Source organism: Trematomus bernacchii, unplaced genomic scaffold (assembly GCF_902827165.1).
Source record: "Trematomus bernacchii unplaced genomic scaffold, fTreBer1.1, whole genome shotgun sequence".
In the NCBI taxonomy this organism is placed as follows: domain Eukaryota; kingdom Metazoa; phylum Chordata; class Actinopteri; order Perciformes; family Nototheniidae; genus Trematomus; species Trematomus bernacchii.
The window spans coordinates 5,001-24,406 of record NW_022988107.1 but is presented as its reverse complement, the minus strand read 5'-3'; the positions used below and the strand labels follow the sequence as shown (position 1 = coordinate 24,406).

At 52.1% G+C, this 19,406-nt stretch overlaps 1 protein-coding gene across 1 annotated transcript in view; it reads right to left on the bottom strand.

Annotated features, from left to right (window-relative positions):
* Positions 1–13,767: 13,767 nt before the first annotated feature.
* zgc:158376 (uncharacterized protein LOC100101643 homolog) overlaps positions 13,768–19,406 on the bottom strand; it is a gene marked incomplete at its 5' end in the record, with an annotated part of 6,367 nt that continues 728 nt past the window's right edge. Inside the window, 7 exon segments of the mRNA XM_034122047.1 lie at positions 13,768–14,975; positions 15,300–15,521; positions 16,201–16,362; positions 16,581–16,744; positions 16,842–16,981; positions 16,983–18,031; positions 18,109–18,139. Of these exon segments, the coding sequence (XP_033977938.1) occupies positions 14,722–14,975; positions 15,300–15,521; positions 16,201–16,362; positions 16,581–16,744; positions 16,842–16,981; positions 16,983–18,031; positions 18,109–18,139 (2,022 nt within the window).

The following is a 19,406-nucleotide window of genomic DNA, read 5'->3' as shown; positions in this document are numbered from 1 at the left end:
GGAAGAGGAGCGCACAGGAGACAACCGTTTGATTGCAGACTGTTATGTTTATGTGGGGAAATGGTGGTGCATACATTATTTGAAACTCGGACTTCATTTTAAGGACATGTCGGCCAGGGGTGTAGAGCCATTTGTTTAAGCACCGGATTGGCAAAACAGGAGAGTAAACCAGTCTGCCTTGATCTATGGATTAATGTCCGGGACTCTCACGGTATCTGCTGCCCGCAGCTGCTTTAGAGAAGAAACCCTCCTTCATGAAATGGCTGCAGCATCAGGAGGCAGCGGGACCCTCGGTAAAGAGCTGTGCCTTTTTACGCACCGCCTTCACTGTGTTTAATTTAATCAGAACAGCTTAAGAGTGACTGCAGGCTGCTACGTGTTAACCACACACCTCAGTCTACACCAGCGACGTGCAGTCAGTGGAGGCAGGGGAGGCAGAGCCTCACCTGTCATACTCCAATGTAACGGAAAAACAATTAAAGAAAAACTAAATAATAATAATAATAAAATGTCTCCACTGATCTTGTGTAAATGTGATTTCTGTATGATTCCAATCGCATTTTATAGTCAAAATCAGCAAATTGGCCGAGCTCCGCTACGGGAGCGATGAGAAGTGAGGCAGGCACGAGCACTGCCTCTCGTAAGCCCACAGTAACTTGCTGGAGCGCGGGCACTAATTTAGCGCGGCCACTTATTTTGTGAGTGCGCTCAAGCCATTTACTGTGGGGTAGGTGAGGCACAGATGAGATCTGCCTCACCTCAGAATGCGTCACCCCACAGAAACTGGCTGGAAAGCGGGCCCTAAGCGCATGCCTGTTACCATCTCACTGTAGGTCACCAATGTAATGTTTGTAGATCCCTTTATTACATTTATCCTCGCCATCCATAGTCTCTAAATAACTTATTTCACGTATATATGATATTTAGGCTCGCTGGTCTCATCGTACAACGGCAATGAAAAAATCACCAGGTGAGGCAGCCATAACCTCTGCCGCACTGAAGGGGGCGCACGTGAGCCCACAGGTTCTTGTTGCTACTGTTATTCTACCGCAAACAACAAACTAGACTTTTGAAACTACAGGAAGATAAGGAGGACTTTTACAAAACAGTAATAGAGATTGTTGTCCAGAAGGATAGCATGGACTTCATCTTCAAGTCAAGGTAAAACCACAACTGTAATGAAAATGGGATCTTACTGAGAAAGAACAATCCAATATTTAGATTTTGGGTATCCTTTTGTTGATCGGTCTGTTTAAAATTAATCATAGCATCAGACTAAAAAAGCTTTTGAAAATAACAGAATATTTCGATTAAGGTCAAAATAGGCTATAATATTTGTAAATCTGACTCTGAAAGAGTCAGTGCCTCACCAGCCATGAACCTCACCGCACGTCACTGGTCTACACACATCTCTACACACATCGACCTGCCCGATTACTCCCCCTTTTATTAGTTTTATGAAGGAGATGTCCAGTCAGTCACCAAGGCGCATGATGTGTGTGTGTATGTGCTCTGCTCAGCTCAGCTCTGTGTGTTCGGTGTGTTTGTGTCTGTCCGACACCGGCATATATGCGACTGTTCCCAAAATAAATTAGTTTAATCTTAATCTCGATGTAGTGCTAAATGCTGTCGGGAGTGCACCGGAACGAACGACACTATTGTAGTGACCACTATTTAACTAGGGTACATAATTCACGCATGGAACTACAGGTTGGGGGTATTGTTTCCGCCCGGACACATATGTTGACGGTACCTCCGGGGTACCTACTGTGTGTCCTTCTCTTTCACTTACTCTTCTCCTCTTTCCTGCGACCCGACAGCACGTCGATTTCTGCTCCCCAATAAAGAGAGATTTGCACCTCCGATGCACCGCCTCCGTCTCCCTTCTCTCGGCACTACAGTGGTGACCCTGACATAAGTCTCGCGAAGGATCCGAGACTGAATCGAACACGGCAAAAAGCACAGCTTTTCTCGAAATGCCGGGGATTTTTGGAGACCTCCGTAGCTGCCTCATGCGCTCGGACTGTGGCTCGGTGCGCCCCACGGAATGGACGCGGACGACGCTCGCCATATCCACGGCTTTTCGGCTCTGGGGGACGGCAAGCCTTCCATGGGGCCGGTACGCGACCGTGCCGGGTTGGTTCGGGACATGCGGCTGCATGTCCGGCCTGCGACTAACGGCCGTCGAGTTCAGCTAGCCACGACTGCTAACGGCTAGCAGCTGGCAACAGCTAACAACGGCTAGCCACAGCAGCTAGCGGCTGACATCCGACTGTTTTTTTTTTATTTTTATTTTTTGTGGTGCCGGAGAGGAGGTTCGATCATGTCTGGTCGGCCTCGTGTGGACCCTCTCGCTTTATCGCCACCTCGACGGCGGTTTCGGACGTCACACAGTGGCGCGCTTCTGGACTCCGTCTCGCCTCTTCCCTCGCCTCGGCGGTTCCGGACGTCGCCCATGCCTTCATCGGCCCGTGGGTGGCGCACTTCGGGACCCTGCCTGGCCTCACCTCTAACCGCGGCTCACGGTTCGCCTCGACGGCGCCCCGTCTGGCCTCTCCCCTGTCCACGGCTCCTTCCTCCCGGGGACACGGCTCCTTCCTCCCGAGGACTTCGTGCCCGCCGCCGCTGTGCCTTCGCCTGCGGCCGGGCAGCGCTCCTCCCTGCTGGGGACCACCGGGTTTTTCACGCCCGTCCCCTGGTCTCGACACAGCGACCCTGCTTTCTGCGGCCCCCTGACGTCGGCCCGTTCCGGCCCGCCACCCGCCCTCCGGTGGGGATGCCCTCGCCTTCGTTGGGGCCCCTACCCTCTCCTGCGGCCCCCTTCCGACGGCCCGTTCCATGGCCCGCCCTCCTCGGCCCCTGTGGTGCTTCCTCCCGGACGCGAGGATTGTGTCCATGGTTGAATTCTGGGGGGGCTTGTGTAGTGACCACTATTTAACTAGGGTACATAATTCACGCATGGAACTACAGGTTGGGGGTATTGTTTCCGCCCGGACACATATGTTGACGGTACCTCCGGGGTACCTACTGTGTGTCCTTCTCTTTCACTTTCTCTTCTCCTCTTTCCTGCAACCCGACAGCACGTCGATTTCTGCTCCCCAATAAAGAGAGATTAGCACCTCCGATGCACCGCCTCCGTCTCCCTTCTCTCGGTACTACACTATCATAATATCTTCTGAAAACAAATGCCAGTGTCACGCACGCACGCACGCACACATGTTTATTACTGTGATTCAGCGCCGTTATTACCGCCCGCTGCAGCACTGCTCGTCCACCGGAGTGTATTCTACTGTTAACTCAAGGCAGCGGCCGCTGTGAAGTATTCACTGTCCGACTGTCACTCAAGCAGCTGATACATATCCCCATCAGTGAATGTGTTTCAGTCTGAATTGACGCTGTTTGGCATCACAACGCTGTTATGAAAGTTTCTCTGGCATTCTACAGGTGATGTTAGCATAGCAACCGAAGCTAATCAGACTATCTTGACTACTTGTTGCTGTCATATTGTGGCATAAGCCGTTTTCTACACAAAATAAACAGAATCACACTAAGCTGGTTAGTGTTGCCTGACTTTATATAAGTGTGTTTTATAAGTGTGTGGTCGCGTTCTAGTCCCTTTTCTCAGCGCTACTGCTTGTTACAATTTGTATTCGCTGTACTACTAACCGTGAACTGACCCCCTCCAATGTAAGCGTGGCGTATTTGGTGGGTTGCCGACTCCAGCAAAAGGTAATTTGTGTCTAGAGTGCGCCATCTAGTGGGATCAACTGAAATGCCGGGTATTGCAGGAAAAAGGCTAAATGAATGCGGTCTTTACTATAATTTGGACAATTTTGTACCAATATTCGGCGGGCCGGATTAAAAAGCCCAACGGGCCGTATATGGCCCGCGGGCCTTAGTTTGCCCATGCCTGCTCTAGTCCCTCCTGAGGCGAGCCGTCAGGGCCCTCTAGTCCCTCCTGAGGCGAGCCGTCAGGGCCCTCTAGTCCCTCCTGAGGCGAGCCGTCAGGGCCCTCTAGTCCCTCCTGAGGACGAGCCGTCAGGGCCCTCAAGTCCCTCCTGAGTACGAAGCCGTCAGGGCCCTCAGTCCCTCCTGAGGCGAGCCCGTCAGGGCCCTCTGTCCCTCCCTGAGGCGAGAGCCGTCAGGGCCCTCTGTCCCTCCTGATGCCGAGCCGTCAGGGCCCTCTAGTCTCCTGAGGCGACCGTCAGGGCCCTAGTCCCTCCTTAGGCGAGCCGTCAGGGCCCTCTAGTCCTCCTGAGGACGTAGCCCGTCAGGGCCCTCTAGTCCCTCCTGAGGCGAGCCGTCAGGGCCCTCTAGTCCCTCCTGAGGCGAGCCGTCAGGGCCCTCTAGTCCCTCCTCCTGAGGCGAGCCGTCAGGGCCCTCTAGTCCCTCTGAGGCGAGCCGTCAGGGCCCTAGTCCCTCCTGAGTCGAGCCGTCAGGGCCCTAGTCCCTCCTGAGGCGAGCCGTCAGGGCCCTCTAGTCCCTCCTGAGGCGAGCCGTCAGGGCCCTAGTCCCTCCTGAGTCGAGCCGTCAGGGCCCTCTAGTCCCTCCTGAGGCGAGCCGTCAGGGCCCTCTAGTCCCTCCTGAGGCGAGCCGTCAGGGCCCTAGTCCCTCCTGAGGCGAGCCGTCAGGGCCCTCTAGTCCCTCCTGAGGCGAGCCGTCAGGGCCCTCTAGTCCCTCCTGAGGCGAGCCGTCAGGGCCCTCTAGTCCCTCCTGAGGCGAGCCGTCAGGGCCCTAGTCCCTCCTGAGGCGAGCCGTCAGGGCCCTCTAGTCCCTCCTGAGGCGAGCCGTCAGGGCCCTCTAGTCCCTCCTGAGCGAGCCGTCAGGGCCCTCTAGTCCCTCCTGAGGCGAGCCGTCAGGGCCCTCTAGTCCCCTCCTGAGGCGAGCCGTCAGGGCCCTCTAGTCCCTCCTGAGGCGTGCCGTCAGGGCCCTCTAGTCCCTCCTGAGGCGAGCCGTCAGGGCCCTAGTCCCTCCTGAGTCGAGCCGTCAGGGCCCTAGTCCCTCCTGAGGCGAGCCGTCAGGGCCCTCTAGTCCCTCCTGAGGCGAGCCGTCAGGGCCCTCTAGTCCCTCCTGAGGCGAGCCGTCAGGGCCCTAGTCCCTCCTGAGGCGAGCCGTCAGGGCCCTCTAGTCCCTCCTGAGGCGAGCCGTCAGGGCCCTCTAGTCCCTCCTGAGGCGAGCCGTCAGGGCCCTCTAGTCCCTCCTGAGGCGAGCCGTCAGGGCCCTCTAGTCCCTCCTGAGACGAGCCGTCAGGGCCCTAGTCCCTTCCTGAGGACGAGCCGTCAGGGCCCTAGTCCCTCCTGAGGCGAGCCGTCAGGGCCCTCTAGTCCCCTCCTGAGGCGAGCCGTCAGGGCCCTCTAGTCCCTCCTGAGGCGAGCCGTCAGGGCCCTCTAGTCCCTCCTGAGGCGAGCCGTCAGGGCCCTAGTCCCTCCTGAGGCGAGCCGTCAGGGCCCTCTAGTCCCTCCTGAGACGAGCCGTCAGGGCCCTCTAGTCCCTCCTGAGGCGAGCCGTCAGGGCCCTCTAGTCCCTCCTGAGGCGAGCCGTCAGGGCCCTCTAGTCCCTCCTGAGGCGAGCCGTCAGGGCCCTAGTCCCTCCTGAGTCGAGCCGTCAGGGCCCTAGTCCCTCCTGAGGCGAGCCGTCAGGGCCCTCTAGTCCCTCCTGAGGCGAGCCGTCAGGGCCCTAGTCCCTCCTGAGGCGAGCCGTCAGGGCCCTCTAGTCCCTCCTGAGGCGAGCCGTCAGGGCCCTCTAGTCCCTCCTGAGGCGAGCCGTCAGGGCCTCTAGTCCCTCCTGAGGCGAGCCGTCAGGGCCCTCTAGGCCCTCCTGAGACGAGCCGTCAGGGCCCTCTAGTCCCTCCTGAGGCGAGCCGTCAGGGCCCTCTAGTCCCTCCTGAGGCGAGCCGTCAGGGCCCTCTAGTCCCTCCTGAGGCGAGCCGTCAGGGCCCTCTAGTCCCTCCTGAGGCGAGCCGTCAGGGCCCTCTAGTCCCTCCTGAGGCGAGCCGTCAGGGCCCTCTAGTCCCTCCTGAGGCGAGCCGTCAGGGCCCTCTAGTCCCTCCTGAGGCGAGCCGTCAGGGCCCTCTAGTCCCTCCTGAGGCGAGCCGTCAGGGCCCTCTAGTCCCTCCTGAGGCGAGCCGTCAGGGCCCTAGTCCCTCCTGAGGCGAGCCGTCAGGGCCCTCTAGTCCCTCCTGAGGCGAGCCGTCAGGGCCCTCTAGTCCCTCCTGAGGCGAGCCGTCAGGGCCCTCTAGTCCCTCCTGAGGCGAGCCGTCAGGGCCCTCTAGTCCCTCCTGAGGCGAGCCGTCAGGGCCCTAGTCCCTCCTGAGGCGAGCCGTCAGGGCCCTCTAGTCCCTGTTTTTTTTTGTTATATTTTTCATTAGTTTTACCAAAATAACTTGATTTAATTGTATTTAAAATAACATTTCCAAATAAATAAATCCTTCAAATCTGCCTATTCAGTTTCTGTGTGAATGTGAAGGGTTAAATGAAAGAAGCTCGTCTCTGCGAGGTGAAGACAGGAGCTGATTTGTGGTCCTGCTGTAAATTCACAAAGGGCCCGCTATAGTAACTGAACGAGAGAGTAATCTGAAATGACAGTACAATCAGTGTTGCCAAAATGCTGTTGACTAACGGCAAATGCTGCGGCAGATTTGTAAAGGGAGGTCCAGTGGTTCCTAAGCTAAAGGAGGTTATAAAGGAAGTTTGAAACCTCCTTTCCTTTCATCTAGAGCAGGGGTCGGCAACCTTTTGATATGAAGTGCCATTCAAAAAAAAGAATTATCAGCGTGCCGACGAGCGTGAATTATCAACGAGGGGGGGGGGGGGTGAAGAGCTCGACGCTCGTGAACTGTCAACAGGAGGGCGGAGGAGCCTCGCTGCGGGGAAGCAGTGTGTGGACCTGGCAGCGCAGGTAAAGGATTACATTAGGGATGCTCCGATCGCCGATCCGATCGAGTGGGCGGGTCCTATGGGGAGCTTCCATTTAAAGACATTTTTAAAACTCAGTTAATGCTCATTCACTGGCGCTTCCACAAACAACAACCAACATAATTGTTACATTCAAATGAAGTAGCCTACATTATTCAAGTTTACATTAACTTTGGATAATAACACGGGAGAAATGAGCTGAAGCGCTCTCTCTCTCCTGACAGCCTGTCAGTATCTCATGCAGCTCACTGATCCAGTAATGAGTGACAGTGAAGAATACATATATTTATAACTAGTTCCAGAGGTAGATCAAATAGCTAAGTGTGTTAGGTCTAACTCTTGTTCTGCTCCGCTCACCGGTCCGTCACAGCGGGTGGAGCTGCAGGGTTTCTGCTTCACACACGTTGCACCGCTATTTTATTGTCATTTTCGGACACCTTAAAATACTGCCAGACTGGTGAAGCCATTTTGGTGAGCTTATTTTGCCGCACACAGAGAAAAGTGTCATGTATTTTACGCCTCGCAATCGGCATTTTTAGAGAGCACCGATCGATCGGAGAGTGAGTATCGGCCGATATCGATCGCCACGCAAAAACTGAGGCATTTTTACAGCTCATTATAGGTACTGCAATTTGTGAAGTGCTTTCCTCTGTGGTGAAACGATCAGCCCTGCATTACGGAGGAAAGCGGCAGAAAGTCGCCTGGAGTTACGGCCCCTACACACGGCGGCGTGCGTTGACGCTTCAACACTTCAGCCCATTCATTGTGAATGGGGTGACGTCACGATTCGCCGAACTGCATTGTGGGAGCAAAGCGTAGCTTTTCTCGCGGTGCTCGCTGCAAAAGTAGAGCAATGTTCTACTTTTGAAGCCGAGGCGGAGGCGTCAGCCAATCAAATCCCGTTTATGCAAATCTGCCAGTACAAGCGCTAGCCAATCAAACCGCGTGTATGCTGGGAGAGCCAGACCGCGGTTCATTTCCTCATATGCCAAAAAATGGAGGAGAAAATAATCGTAGCGGTAGGGAATCACCCGGTGCTTTCAGTCCCTGTTCACCTGCCGGGATACAAACCGGAGGAGCCAGGCATGGAGGGAGGTGGCAGAGACAGTGGGTGAAACTGGTAGGTTTTCGCCTGTTTGGGGAGTTTATATCCAGTGTACTTCGTTTGAATGGACAGCTAGCAGGCATAGACAGTATTTAGCCAGCATGGAATGTTGCGTAAAATAGCACCATAGACATTAATGTCATAAATGTTCCTCATATAAAGGGTGACATGTAAAACCTTTTATGCAATTGACAGCAGAGATGCATGTGATTGGTTGTTGGTCGCGTTGCTCGCGTAAACTCCCCAAGCTCAAGACACGCCCACCGCCAAGCGGCAACGCACGCCGCCGTGTGGAGGCTGCGTTAAAGAGAGCGGGGCTGCGTTGCGTGCATGGCTTCCTTCTGCAGGTAACGGGGAGACGCGCTCTGGCGGCGATCTCGTTCAGGATCCGAAAATAAAATTTAAATATTTTGCACACTTATTCCACTTATTCCACTTATTCCTAGTGTGCCAGGGGTTGCCGACCCCTGATCTAGAGAATCAGCTCTTATCATGGCTGCCACTGACGTACTTCCGGGTTCCTAAGTTAAATGGACTATTGGACCGCAAACCGGGTGAGTTGCCCTAATGCGGGACACTCCCTAATGCGGGACACTCCCTAATGCGGGACACTCCCTAATGCGGGACACTCCCTAATGCGGGACACTCCCTAACGCGGGACACTCCCTAATGCAGTGGTTCTCAAACTTTTTCTGTCAGGCCCCCCCTTTGGAGAAAAAAAAAAGTCGGGCCCCCCCAACACAAATAGTCACGTAATGGGCCAAGTTAACATGTATTAAAATACATCGATATGAACGTGAGCATTCCTTTGCTAGAACAGTGATAATAAAACAATGCTTCATAATTCTGTGTGCTCCAAAAAATAAATACATAATTCAATTGTGCAATCCCTTTGCTAGAACAATAAGTTATAATACTTTGCCACTTTCCATTCTGCAACAAAATGAAAAGAAAGAAAATGCTGATATTTGGCTCAAAGTGTGTCTCATCATTAGTGTCTGCAATGAGCCTGTTGGCACATTTCTTCAGAACGGGGTCGCAGGCTCAGTGGCGGCGCCAGAGATTTCTTTTGGGGGTGCTGTGGGGTAGCTTGACGTTTCATAGAGGGTGCTCAAACATATAGGGTTTTCCATTAATGTACCGGGCGCTACAGTTTAATTTTCTACTGCAACAATCCACACGCAAATACACAGTGTATCAGCGACTGTTACAATGAAGGCTCGATAATCAGCTCACGGCATACAGGTGTAAGCAGACGTACTTGTACTGTCGCATATTATTTTCAAATCAATAATTTTTCAAATTATGATTTTTTTTTTTTGTTGTCATAACAGCTTTTCCTCCTGGTCTCTTGCGCCCCCCACTTTGAGAAACACTGCCCTAATGGGTTAGGGTCTTCCGCAAACAAATGAGAGTCAATGGTAAACTATGGGTTAAGACAAGCTGTGATGTCATGCGATCAAACTCACATGACTTCTCAAATGTCCAATCACAGATGAGGGTGGAGCAACCTTCAAACAAGTGTCCCACATTAGGGCAACTCACCCAAACGTATAATATACATTAGTATTCATGTGTTGATAAGCGTACCTTTTAAATGAATTCAGTCAATTAAAACATGTTCCAACAAATCTTGGTTGATAAAAATAACGTGTTTCCATAACCAGCTTTAAAGAGACCTTCATATTTCCTCTGATTATAATCTCTAAGGATCTGATCGTGCCGGTGGCACGGGGGGGGGGAGCTGAAGAATGTACAGTCAGGAGGAAGAAGTTCAGAGAACGGTGTATACTCGCCAGCGTGGACCCAGGTCTCCGTCAGGAACATCAAATCCAGATCACGAGAGGTGAAGAAGTCATTTAGCAGGAACATTTTGTTTGCTATCGACCTAGCATTTAGCAAAGCCATGCAAAGTTTTCGCTCCGGGCTTGCCGAAGGTGTAGTGCGTCTCAGCGGACGAAGATGTGCGTGTTGAACGCCGCGCGGGCCGAGAGCAGTCAGTCGGGCAGGAGGAGCTGTCAGCGGGCCCAGCAGAGTCCGCAGCTCCGGAAAGACAGGGCGAATCCATCGATCCCTCACATGGCGTGCAGCGGGAGGGCCATGACATCCGAGGCGTGGATAAGTCCCAGAAGAAGCCGTCAGATATGCCTTCAGATGGACCAGTGCACCACCACGCTTTCCCCGTCGTCTAAAGCGCTTTCAGCGAGGCAGGATGCAGGGCAATCGGCGCAGGTAGGTGGGGATATTCGACAGTAGAGGGGGGGGGGGTTTGGGCAGCAATATCAACTCCAGTGAGGGTCTGAGGTGGAGGAGAGCTTGGCGATCATAGACGAGCAGAGCAGAGACATTCTGACAAACATAAAACAAAAACAGGATAGCTAAAGGTAGAGAGCTGAGGGAGCGGCATGCCAACACAGGCGCCATCTTGAAATCCACCCACAATGCACTAGTAATCTTCAAGTACAGAGAATACTTTGCCCACATTTGATTGATTTGACTAACTCAACCCTCAGTCATTTCATCCTGGAGCCGGGCCTGCCCCGCAGTCATATCATCCTGGAGCCGGGCCTGGCCCTCAGTCATATCATCCTGGAGCCGGGCCTGCCCCGCAGTCATATCATCCTGGAGCCGGGCCTGGCCCTCAGTCATATCATCCTGGAGCCGGGCCTGGCTCTCAGTCATATCATCCTGGAGCCGGGCCTGGCCCTCAGTCATATCATCCTGGAGCCGGGCCTGGGTCTGACACTGGAGGGCGTGTGGTGCAGTGGACTTGTGCGTTGGTGTTGGGATCAGGGGAGCTCAGGTTCAAACCCCACTGCAGTCAGCATGTCGTTGTGTCCCTGAGACACTTCATTGAACTGTGGGGATTGCCCACAGTATTGAGTATGTTAGTCGCTTTGGATAAAAGCATCTAACAAGTAACATGTGATGTAATGTAACATGTAACTGATAAGGCAGTATACCTCACCTGTATGTGTGGCCCCTCAGTGAGAACAGACCCCCCCCCCCTGATTCACTGCATTCATATAAACACTGTCTTTAAAACACTTTTTAACTAAATGCATACCATAGTATTTCGTCTCATCTTCGTGGGTTTTTATTATTCTGTTAGTGCATTTATGTGGCTATTTGGATTCTTTGATATTCTGTAAAACATTTTGTATTATTATTATTATTAAAGTTAAAGCATTTTATTTATTTTACATCGTGTAGAACACAAAGGTGTAGAACAGAGAGGTGTAGAAAGGAACCCTTGAGGAACACAAAGGTGTAGAAAGGAACCCGAAGGAACCCTTGAGGAACAGACAGGTGTAGAAAGGAACCCTGAGGAACCCTTGAGGAACAGACAGGTGTAGAAAGGAACCCTTGAGGAACAGAGAGGTGTAGAAAGGAACCCTGAGGAACAGACAGGTGTAGAAAGGAACCCTTGAGGAACAGAGAGGTGTAGAAAGGAACCCTGAGGAACAGACAGGTGTAGAAAGGAACCCTGAGGAACCCTTGAGGAACAGAGAGGTGTAGAAAGGAACCTTGAGGAACACAAAGGTGTAGAAAGGAACCCTGAGGAACACAAAGGTGTAGAAACAGGTGCAGACAGGTGTAGAAAGGAACCCATAGCTTCTTTATTAGTCATGTTACAGTAGTCTCTCTCGTAGCTGCCTTGAGTTGCTCGTTTTACTTTCTCTTACGTCTTCCTCATTATTTCATCGACACAACGGAAGAGTCATGGAGTAGAAAAGAGAACAGGATAAAATGCCCCTTTTTCACAACAAAAACTACATTTGGCAAACAGGTGAGGATGATGATGATGAAGATCCAGTGCATCTTTTACTAAGAGAGAAGCTGAGATATGTCCACGCGTCTGATTGGATAAGAGCTTTGAGGAGTCAGGGATTTGAAGCCGTGATGTGACTCACTGATCCCCGCGTTACAGTAAAAAAACAACTAAATCACAACTGAATACAAAAAATAAAATATAAAACTGACCTCTGAACAGTGGAACATTGATCTGGAGTGTTTATGGCACAGCACGGCGTTTATGGCAAAATTTAACTACTAATACTTTTTTATTTCATGGACTACAGCTAAGCTAGCTGACGTAGCTTTACCTCCACAGCACTGCTACACCTTTTATTACAGCAGCCCATTAACTGCTGAAACTATCCAGCTGTTATTCTGAGTTGTTTAATCTGTTGATCAAATGATTATAATATTAATCATTATTTAAAATCCTCCACGGCTTGTTTTGTAACAACCCAAGTGAGCTACCTAATGAGCTAACAAGCTAACAAAGGGGTTTCCCGCTCTTTAAATTGTAGTTGTTTATCTAACTGGTTTTAGGTTTAATTGAGGAACAATATAGTGCAACTGTGATGCTAACATGGTACCATGAAGCTAACACGTAGCAAGCCAGTATTAGCCCATTAGCTTACACTGCTTGTTTTGTAACAACCAAAGTGAGCTAGCTAATGAGCTAACAAGCTAACAAAGGGGTTTCACACCCTTTTTCCGACAACATTTAAATTGTTGTTTATCTAACTGTTTTTAGGTTTAATGGAGGAACAATACAGTGCAACTGTGATGCTAACATAGTACCATGAAGCTAACACGTAGCAAGCCAGTATTAGCTGTTAGCTTACCAATGAGCTAAATAGCTTGTAGCTGTGGATAAAGATAACTTTAAGTCACTAGAATCTGTATTAGCCTGCTAGCTAATTTAAGCTAGCCAATGAAATGGCTGTTTGTTGTGTTTTCCAGAGATAGCAGTGCAGCAGAGGTAAGGCAACCATAACCGAAGCTAACCGCTAATATGAAGCTAACACGCTAACAACATGCTAGCCGAGCTCTACCCGACAAAACTTATATTTGTAATGATACAAATAAGTATTAAAATAGCTGTAGTCCATGAGGGTTGTTTGATTTGTCGTGTACATCTGAAAATACAACAATATGACGTAAAGCCCCCCCCCCCCTCAGTGCCACTGCCTCACAATAAGACAGTTCAAAGTAAATAAACAGTGAAAACATCAGCTGTTCGTCTCCCCCCCCAAACATCAGCTGTTCGTCTCCCCCCCCCCCCCCCCCCCACACCCAAACATCAGGGCGTCATTTATGAAGCTTTATCTGGACGAATCAGCAGCTTCATTTCAAAAAGCTTTAAACAGTTTGTTCATAAGTGAGGCCCCTGAGAAAGGACAGGACGTCAGGAGGAACTCAGATCAATACTCAGACATCATATAATGATCAGGTATCAGATAGTGATATTAAGATCATAAAACACAGTCTCTGTTGTGATGAAGAAATGCTCCAAGATGGTGAGATATCTGATTATAATGTGTGTGAGTATTTGACTGTCCTGCTCCTGACGGGCTCCTGCAGAACACACATTGAAATCAGTTCAATCTGAACACAAGTCACATTCATCAGATGGACAGGAAACATGAAATATTAAAACACCACCAGCAGGAATGTGTGTTTGGACCGGAGGGAGGCACAAAATAAATACAAACAACAACAGAAAGAAAAACTCCTGAGAAAACAATCAATAAGAGGAGGAACACAAGAGGAAGAAGTGACACACACACACACACACACACACACACACACACACACACACACACACACACACACACACACACACACACACACACACACACACACACACACACACACACACACACACACACACACACACACACACACACACACACACACACACACACACACACACACACACACACACACACACACACACACACACACACACACACACACACACACACACACACACACACACACACACTTCAGGTTAGCCTAGCTTAGCACCAACACTGGGAGCGGAGGGAAACTGCTAGCCTGTCTGATGAAACGCAATATGATGTATTTGTAAATTAAGGCTCGTTTTTAATAAAAAAACAAACATCTGAGGACTTTAGAGAGGTGCAGGAATGAGTCCTAAAGCTTGGCATGAGTCAGCATCACTTCCTGTCCCCTGGTCTGGAGGTCAATGGTTCTCTGTATGTGTTTTTGGTCTGAGATCAGGGCTGTGGTTAGCACAATTTTAATTCTACCACATCAAATATCTCACTGGTGGATTTAAAAACATCTCATCCCATTGGACCAGGGAGACGATGCCTTCAGGGACCAGAGAGATGATGCCTTCAGGGACCAACACAGAAACACCTGCACCTCGCTTTTTTTTTTGTCTAAATAAATAAAACAAAAAGGATGAACAGGGTTGTAAACGACCAACCGGGCTGATTTAAAGTTCACACACACTCAACGTACGGACTTCCTGTGTGTGTGTGTGTGTGTGTGTGTGTGTGTGTGTGTGTGTGTGTGTGTGTCCAGTCACATCACAGACAGATGATTGATTTTAGATTTTTAACATTTCCCTGCAGCTAGTGACGAGCAGGAGGGTGGAGAGAGAGAGGGAGGAGGGGAGGAGGGGAGGAAAGGAAGGGAGGAAAGGAGTGTAGGGGGGGTGTCTCAAAGGTTAAGGGTCATTTACAGTAAACTACAGATATATACACACACCCAAAATTGTACAGAGAACAAATATGTACATGCTCAGGGTTTCTATTTAACGATTACCCAACTCTCCCAAAATACCCTCTTCTCCCTCTTCTTCTTCTTCCTCTGCAGAAATGTTGCCTCCTCTTCCTCACCTGTGTAGTGTACCCAGGTGTGTGTGTGTGTGTGTGTTTAGCTGTTCTTCAGCAGCGTTCTGTCTTCAGGAGGACAGGAGGAAGAGGAGGAGGAGGAGGACGAAGCAGCAGCCGTGGTGGTGGCAGAGGAAGAGGAGGATGATGAAGAGGATGATGAAGAGGAGGAGGGGGGGAAGCAGAGCAACTGTCCCGTCTCGGGGGGGAGGAGCGAGCAGGAGCGCAGGTCAGCTGTTTGGAGGGTGGAGCAGCGGCGCAGCAGAGGGAGGAGCTGCTCCGTCACCTTGAGACAGCCTGAGAGAGAGAGAGAGAGAGAGAGATGATTGGCCACGCCCCTCAGAGAGATGATTGGCCACGCCCCTCAGAGAGATGATTGGCCACGCCCCTCAGAGAGATGATTGGTTTAAAGAAACACAATGATAAGATAAGAAGTACTTTATTGAATTCTTGGAAATGTTTGCATCCTCTATGAGGAGATTCAGGTGATAAGGGGGGGGGGGGGGGGTTACCTTGGTTGCTGATGCTAATGGCTACACAAGCTAAAACATCGTTATGACATAAAGTGGCCAAAATCTAATCAGCTCAGTTTCTCTCTGATAACAGCAGGTGAGGGTGTACCTGCCAGGCTGAGGTGAGTGAGGCTCTCCCTCAGGGGGGAGGCAGAGCAGGTGAGGGTGTGTAACGCCTGGTCTGAGATGTTCCCGCACTGACTCAGGTCCAAGCGGCTCAGGTGAGGCACGTAGCGAACCAGCAGCCGGCACGACGCGTCCGTCAGATCCAGGCCGGCCAATCGCAGCTCCGTCACGTTCTGGAACCGCCCCACTCTGGTCTCACCGTGAGCTGTGGACCAATCAGAGAGCAGAGGTCATGATACTGAGCTAATCGACGAATAAGAGAGCATAGGTCATGAGCTGAGCACCAATCAGAGAGCAGAGGTCATGATACTGAGCTAATCGACGAATAAGAGAGCATAGGTCATGAGCTGAGCACCAATCAGAGAGCAGAGGTCATGATACTGAGCTAATCAACCTATCAGAGAGCATAGGTCATGAGCTGAGCACCAATCAGAGAGCAGATGTCATGATACTGAGCTAATCGACGAATAAGAGAGCATAGGTCATGAGCTGAGCACCAATCAGAGAGCAGAGGTCATGATACTGAGCTAATCGACGAATAAGAGAGCATAGGTCATGAGCTGAGCACCAATCAGAGAGCAGAGGTCATGATACTGAGCTAATCAACCTATCAGAGAGCATAGGTCATGAGCTGAGCACCAATCAGAGAGCAGATGTCATGATACTGAGCTAATCAACCTATCAGAGAGCATAGGTCATGAGCTGAGCACCAATCAGAGAGCAGATGATACTGAGCTAATCAACCTATCAGAGAATAAAGACTAGTTATTTCAACAACAAACAGAGGGTTATTTTACCCAATAATTCAAAGTCTTTAAGATTTGAGATTTTAGGAGACTTCGTGTCAGGTGACGATGGTGTGTGTGAGTGTGTGTGTGTCTCACCTGTCCTGGTGTCAGGGGGCGGGGCCAGCAGCTCCCTCAGGTGAGAGTCTTTGAGGTCCTCCACCCTGCTGAGGTCCAGCAGCTTCAGACAGGGACAGACCGCCTGACACAGAGCAGACACAGCTGACCAGGGACAGCCACTCACATTCAGCTCCAGCAGACCTGAGGGGAGGGGGGAGCACAGGTGAGAACACAGGTGAGACCACAGGTGAGAGGACAGGTGAGAGGACAGGTGAGACCACAGGTGAGACCACAGGTGAGACCACAGGTGAGATAAAACTAGTGGTCAACCATCTTCTATCAAGTGTCTCGTGGTGATTTTAAAACAGGTCAGAGTGAGGTCAGAGTGAGGTCAGAGTGAGGTCAGAGTGAGGTCGTACCAGGCAGGCGGTTGATGAGCCACATCAGCTGTTTCTTGGAGATGTTGGTATAGCCCAGGTTCAGGGAGACGGGCTGACGGCGGATTATACCACTCAGCATCGGGGGGGTGATGGACCGCTGCCTACTCAGATCAATCTGTGTCCACAGCCTCTTATCACAACACCTGAAGAAGAAAACTACCGTTATCACAACACCTGAAGAGTGAGATCAGACAGAGGTTAGAGTGAGGTTAGAGTGAGGTCAGAGGTCAGGTGACTCACCAGCGGCTCCAGGTGCGACACACCCTCATGCAGACGCACAGCTCCCTCTGGCTCAGGTGAGTGAAGACGCTCAGCCATGCGTCGCGGGTCATGATGTGGGAGGAGCCAGAGTCCAGGGGGAGGGACCTGGGCTCTGGGCAGGTGGGGGGGGGGGCGCACCAGGTGCCTCTCCATCTGCACGGGACGGGGGGGGGAGGGCACAGCGGGGGGGCTGCGCTTCACCACCTGAGAGCGGGAGGCCAGGCGGGAAGAGCAGGGGGAGGCGGCCATCGTTAGGCCGCCTCCCCCTGCTCCTCCCCCATTGGAGGAGGGGAGGGAGGAGGAGCTACTGTTCCTGGACGTTTTGCTGTTGTTGCTACGGATCTTGTTCCCGCGGCTCCCTTTGGTCCCGCCCCCCCCTCCTCCTCCACTGTGTCTGTGATTGGTCAGAACCCCGCTGGCGTTCTCCTTCTCTCCCCCCTCCCTTCCCGCCACCCCCCCTCGTGTCCTCCCATTCCTCGCCTCCTGCCCGTTGCTGCGCTGCTTCCCGTCGTGCTGCGGAGGCATCTGATTGGACGAGAGGGGTGAGGGCGGGGGGAGAGAGGAGGAGTTTTTCCTTGTCCTGTCAGAAGGGGGCGTGTCTTCCTCGTCGTCACCTCCCCCTTTCCGTCCTCTCTGTTGAAGCCCCGCCTCCCCCCTGCGTTGTGCCTTCTCCCCCTGCTCCTCCTCCCTCACCTCCTCCTCCCCCCTCCCTCCCTCCCCCTCTGACTCCTCACTGGCACTGAATCCCAGCTCAGCCAATCGTCTCTCCCTCTCTCGCTCCCTCTCTCTCTCCCTCCTCTCTCGCTCCACCCTCCCCCCGCTGTAGACAACAGGAGGAGGAGGGGCGGGGGAGGAGGAGGAGGGTGAGGAGCCCCCGCCCCCTTGCTCCTCCCCCCTCAGGGAGTCATCAGAGTCTGACTCTGAGTCTGACTCTGAGCTGGAGGAAGAGGAGGAGGAAGACTCTGGCCGGCGCTCCAACAGACACATCCTCTTAAAGCGTTCCAGTTTCTCCCTGTGATGGGAGCGCTGGTCTGCACTGGAGGGCCCCCCTGCTCCTCCTGCTCCTCCCACGCCGCCCCCCTGGGGGAGAGAGGAGGAGCCCGGCAGACCTCCTGCTGAGCCTGAGGGGGGGGGCCCGTTGGACTCCAGCACCTCCTGCTTGGGTTTCTGCAGAGAGAGGAACATGCATCAGTCTGCTGCAGCTCGTTCACTGGAAGGTTTACAGAATCACTTCCAGATAAATACCTTTTCAGACGCTTCTCATGGCCGCCCTTTATCTGCAAGAGAAGGGGAGAGTCAGAGGAGCTCCACACCTGAACCGTTAACACCTGAACCGCTAACACCTGAGCCGCTAACACCTGAACCGTTAAACACCTGAACCGCTAACACCTGAACGGCTAACACCTGAACCGTTAAACACCTGAACCGCTAACACCTGAACCGCTAACACCTGAACCGCTAACACCTGAGCCGCTAACACCTGAGCCGCTAACACCTGAACCGCTAACACCTGAACCGCTAACACCTGAACCGCTAACACCTGAACCGCTAACACCTGAACGGCTAACACCTGAACCGTTAAACACCTGAACCGCTAACACCTGAACCGCTAACACCTGAGCCGCTAACACCTGAGCCGCTAACACCTGAACCGTTAACACCTGAACCGTTAACACCTGAGCCGATAACACCTGAACCGCTAACACCTGAACCGTTAACACCTGAACCGATAACACCTGAACCGCTAACACCTGAACCGTTAAACACCTGAGCCGCTAACACCTGAGCCGCTAACACCTGAACCGCTAACACCTGAACCGCTAACACCTGAACCGTTAAACACCTGAGCCGCTAACACCTGAGCCGCTAACACCTGAGCCGCTAACACCTGAACCGCTAACACCTGAACCGTTAAACACCTGAACCGTTAACACCTGAACCGCTAACACCTGAACCGTTAAACACCTGAGCCGCTAACACCTGAGCCGCTAACACCTGAGCCGTTAACACCTGAGCCGCTAACACCTGAGCCGTTAACACCTGAGCCGCTAACACCTGAACCGTTAACACTCTGCTCTGTGATCGGCTGACACTCTGCTCTGTGATTGGCTGACACGCTGCTCTTTGATTGGCTGACACGCTGCTTTGTGATTGGCTGACACGCTGCTTTGTGATTGGCTGACACGCTGTTCTGTGATTGGCTGACACGCTGTTCTGTGATTGGCTGACACTCTGCTCTGTGATTGGCTGACACACTGCTCTGTGATTGGCTGACACTCTGCTCTGTGATCGGCTGACACACTGCTCTGTGATCGGCTGACACTCTGCTCTGTGATCGGCTGACACTCTGCTCTGTGATCGGCTGACACTCTGCTCTGTGATCGGCCACTCTGCTCTGTGATCGGCTGACACTCTGCTCTGTGATCGGCTGACACTCTGCTCTGTGATCGGCTGACACTCTGCTCTGTGATCGGCTGACACACTGCTCTGTGATCGGCTGACACACTGCTCTGTGATCGGCTGACACTCTGCTCTGTGATCGGC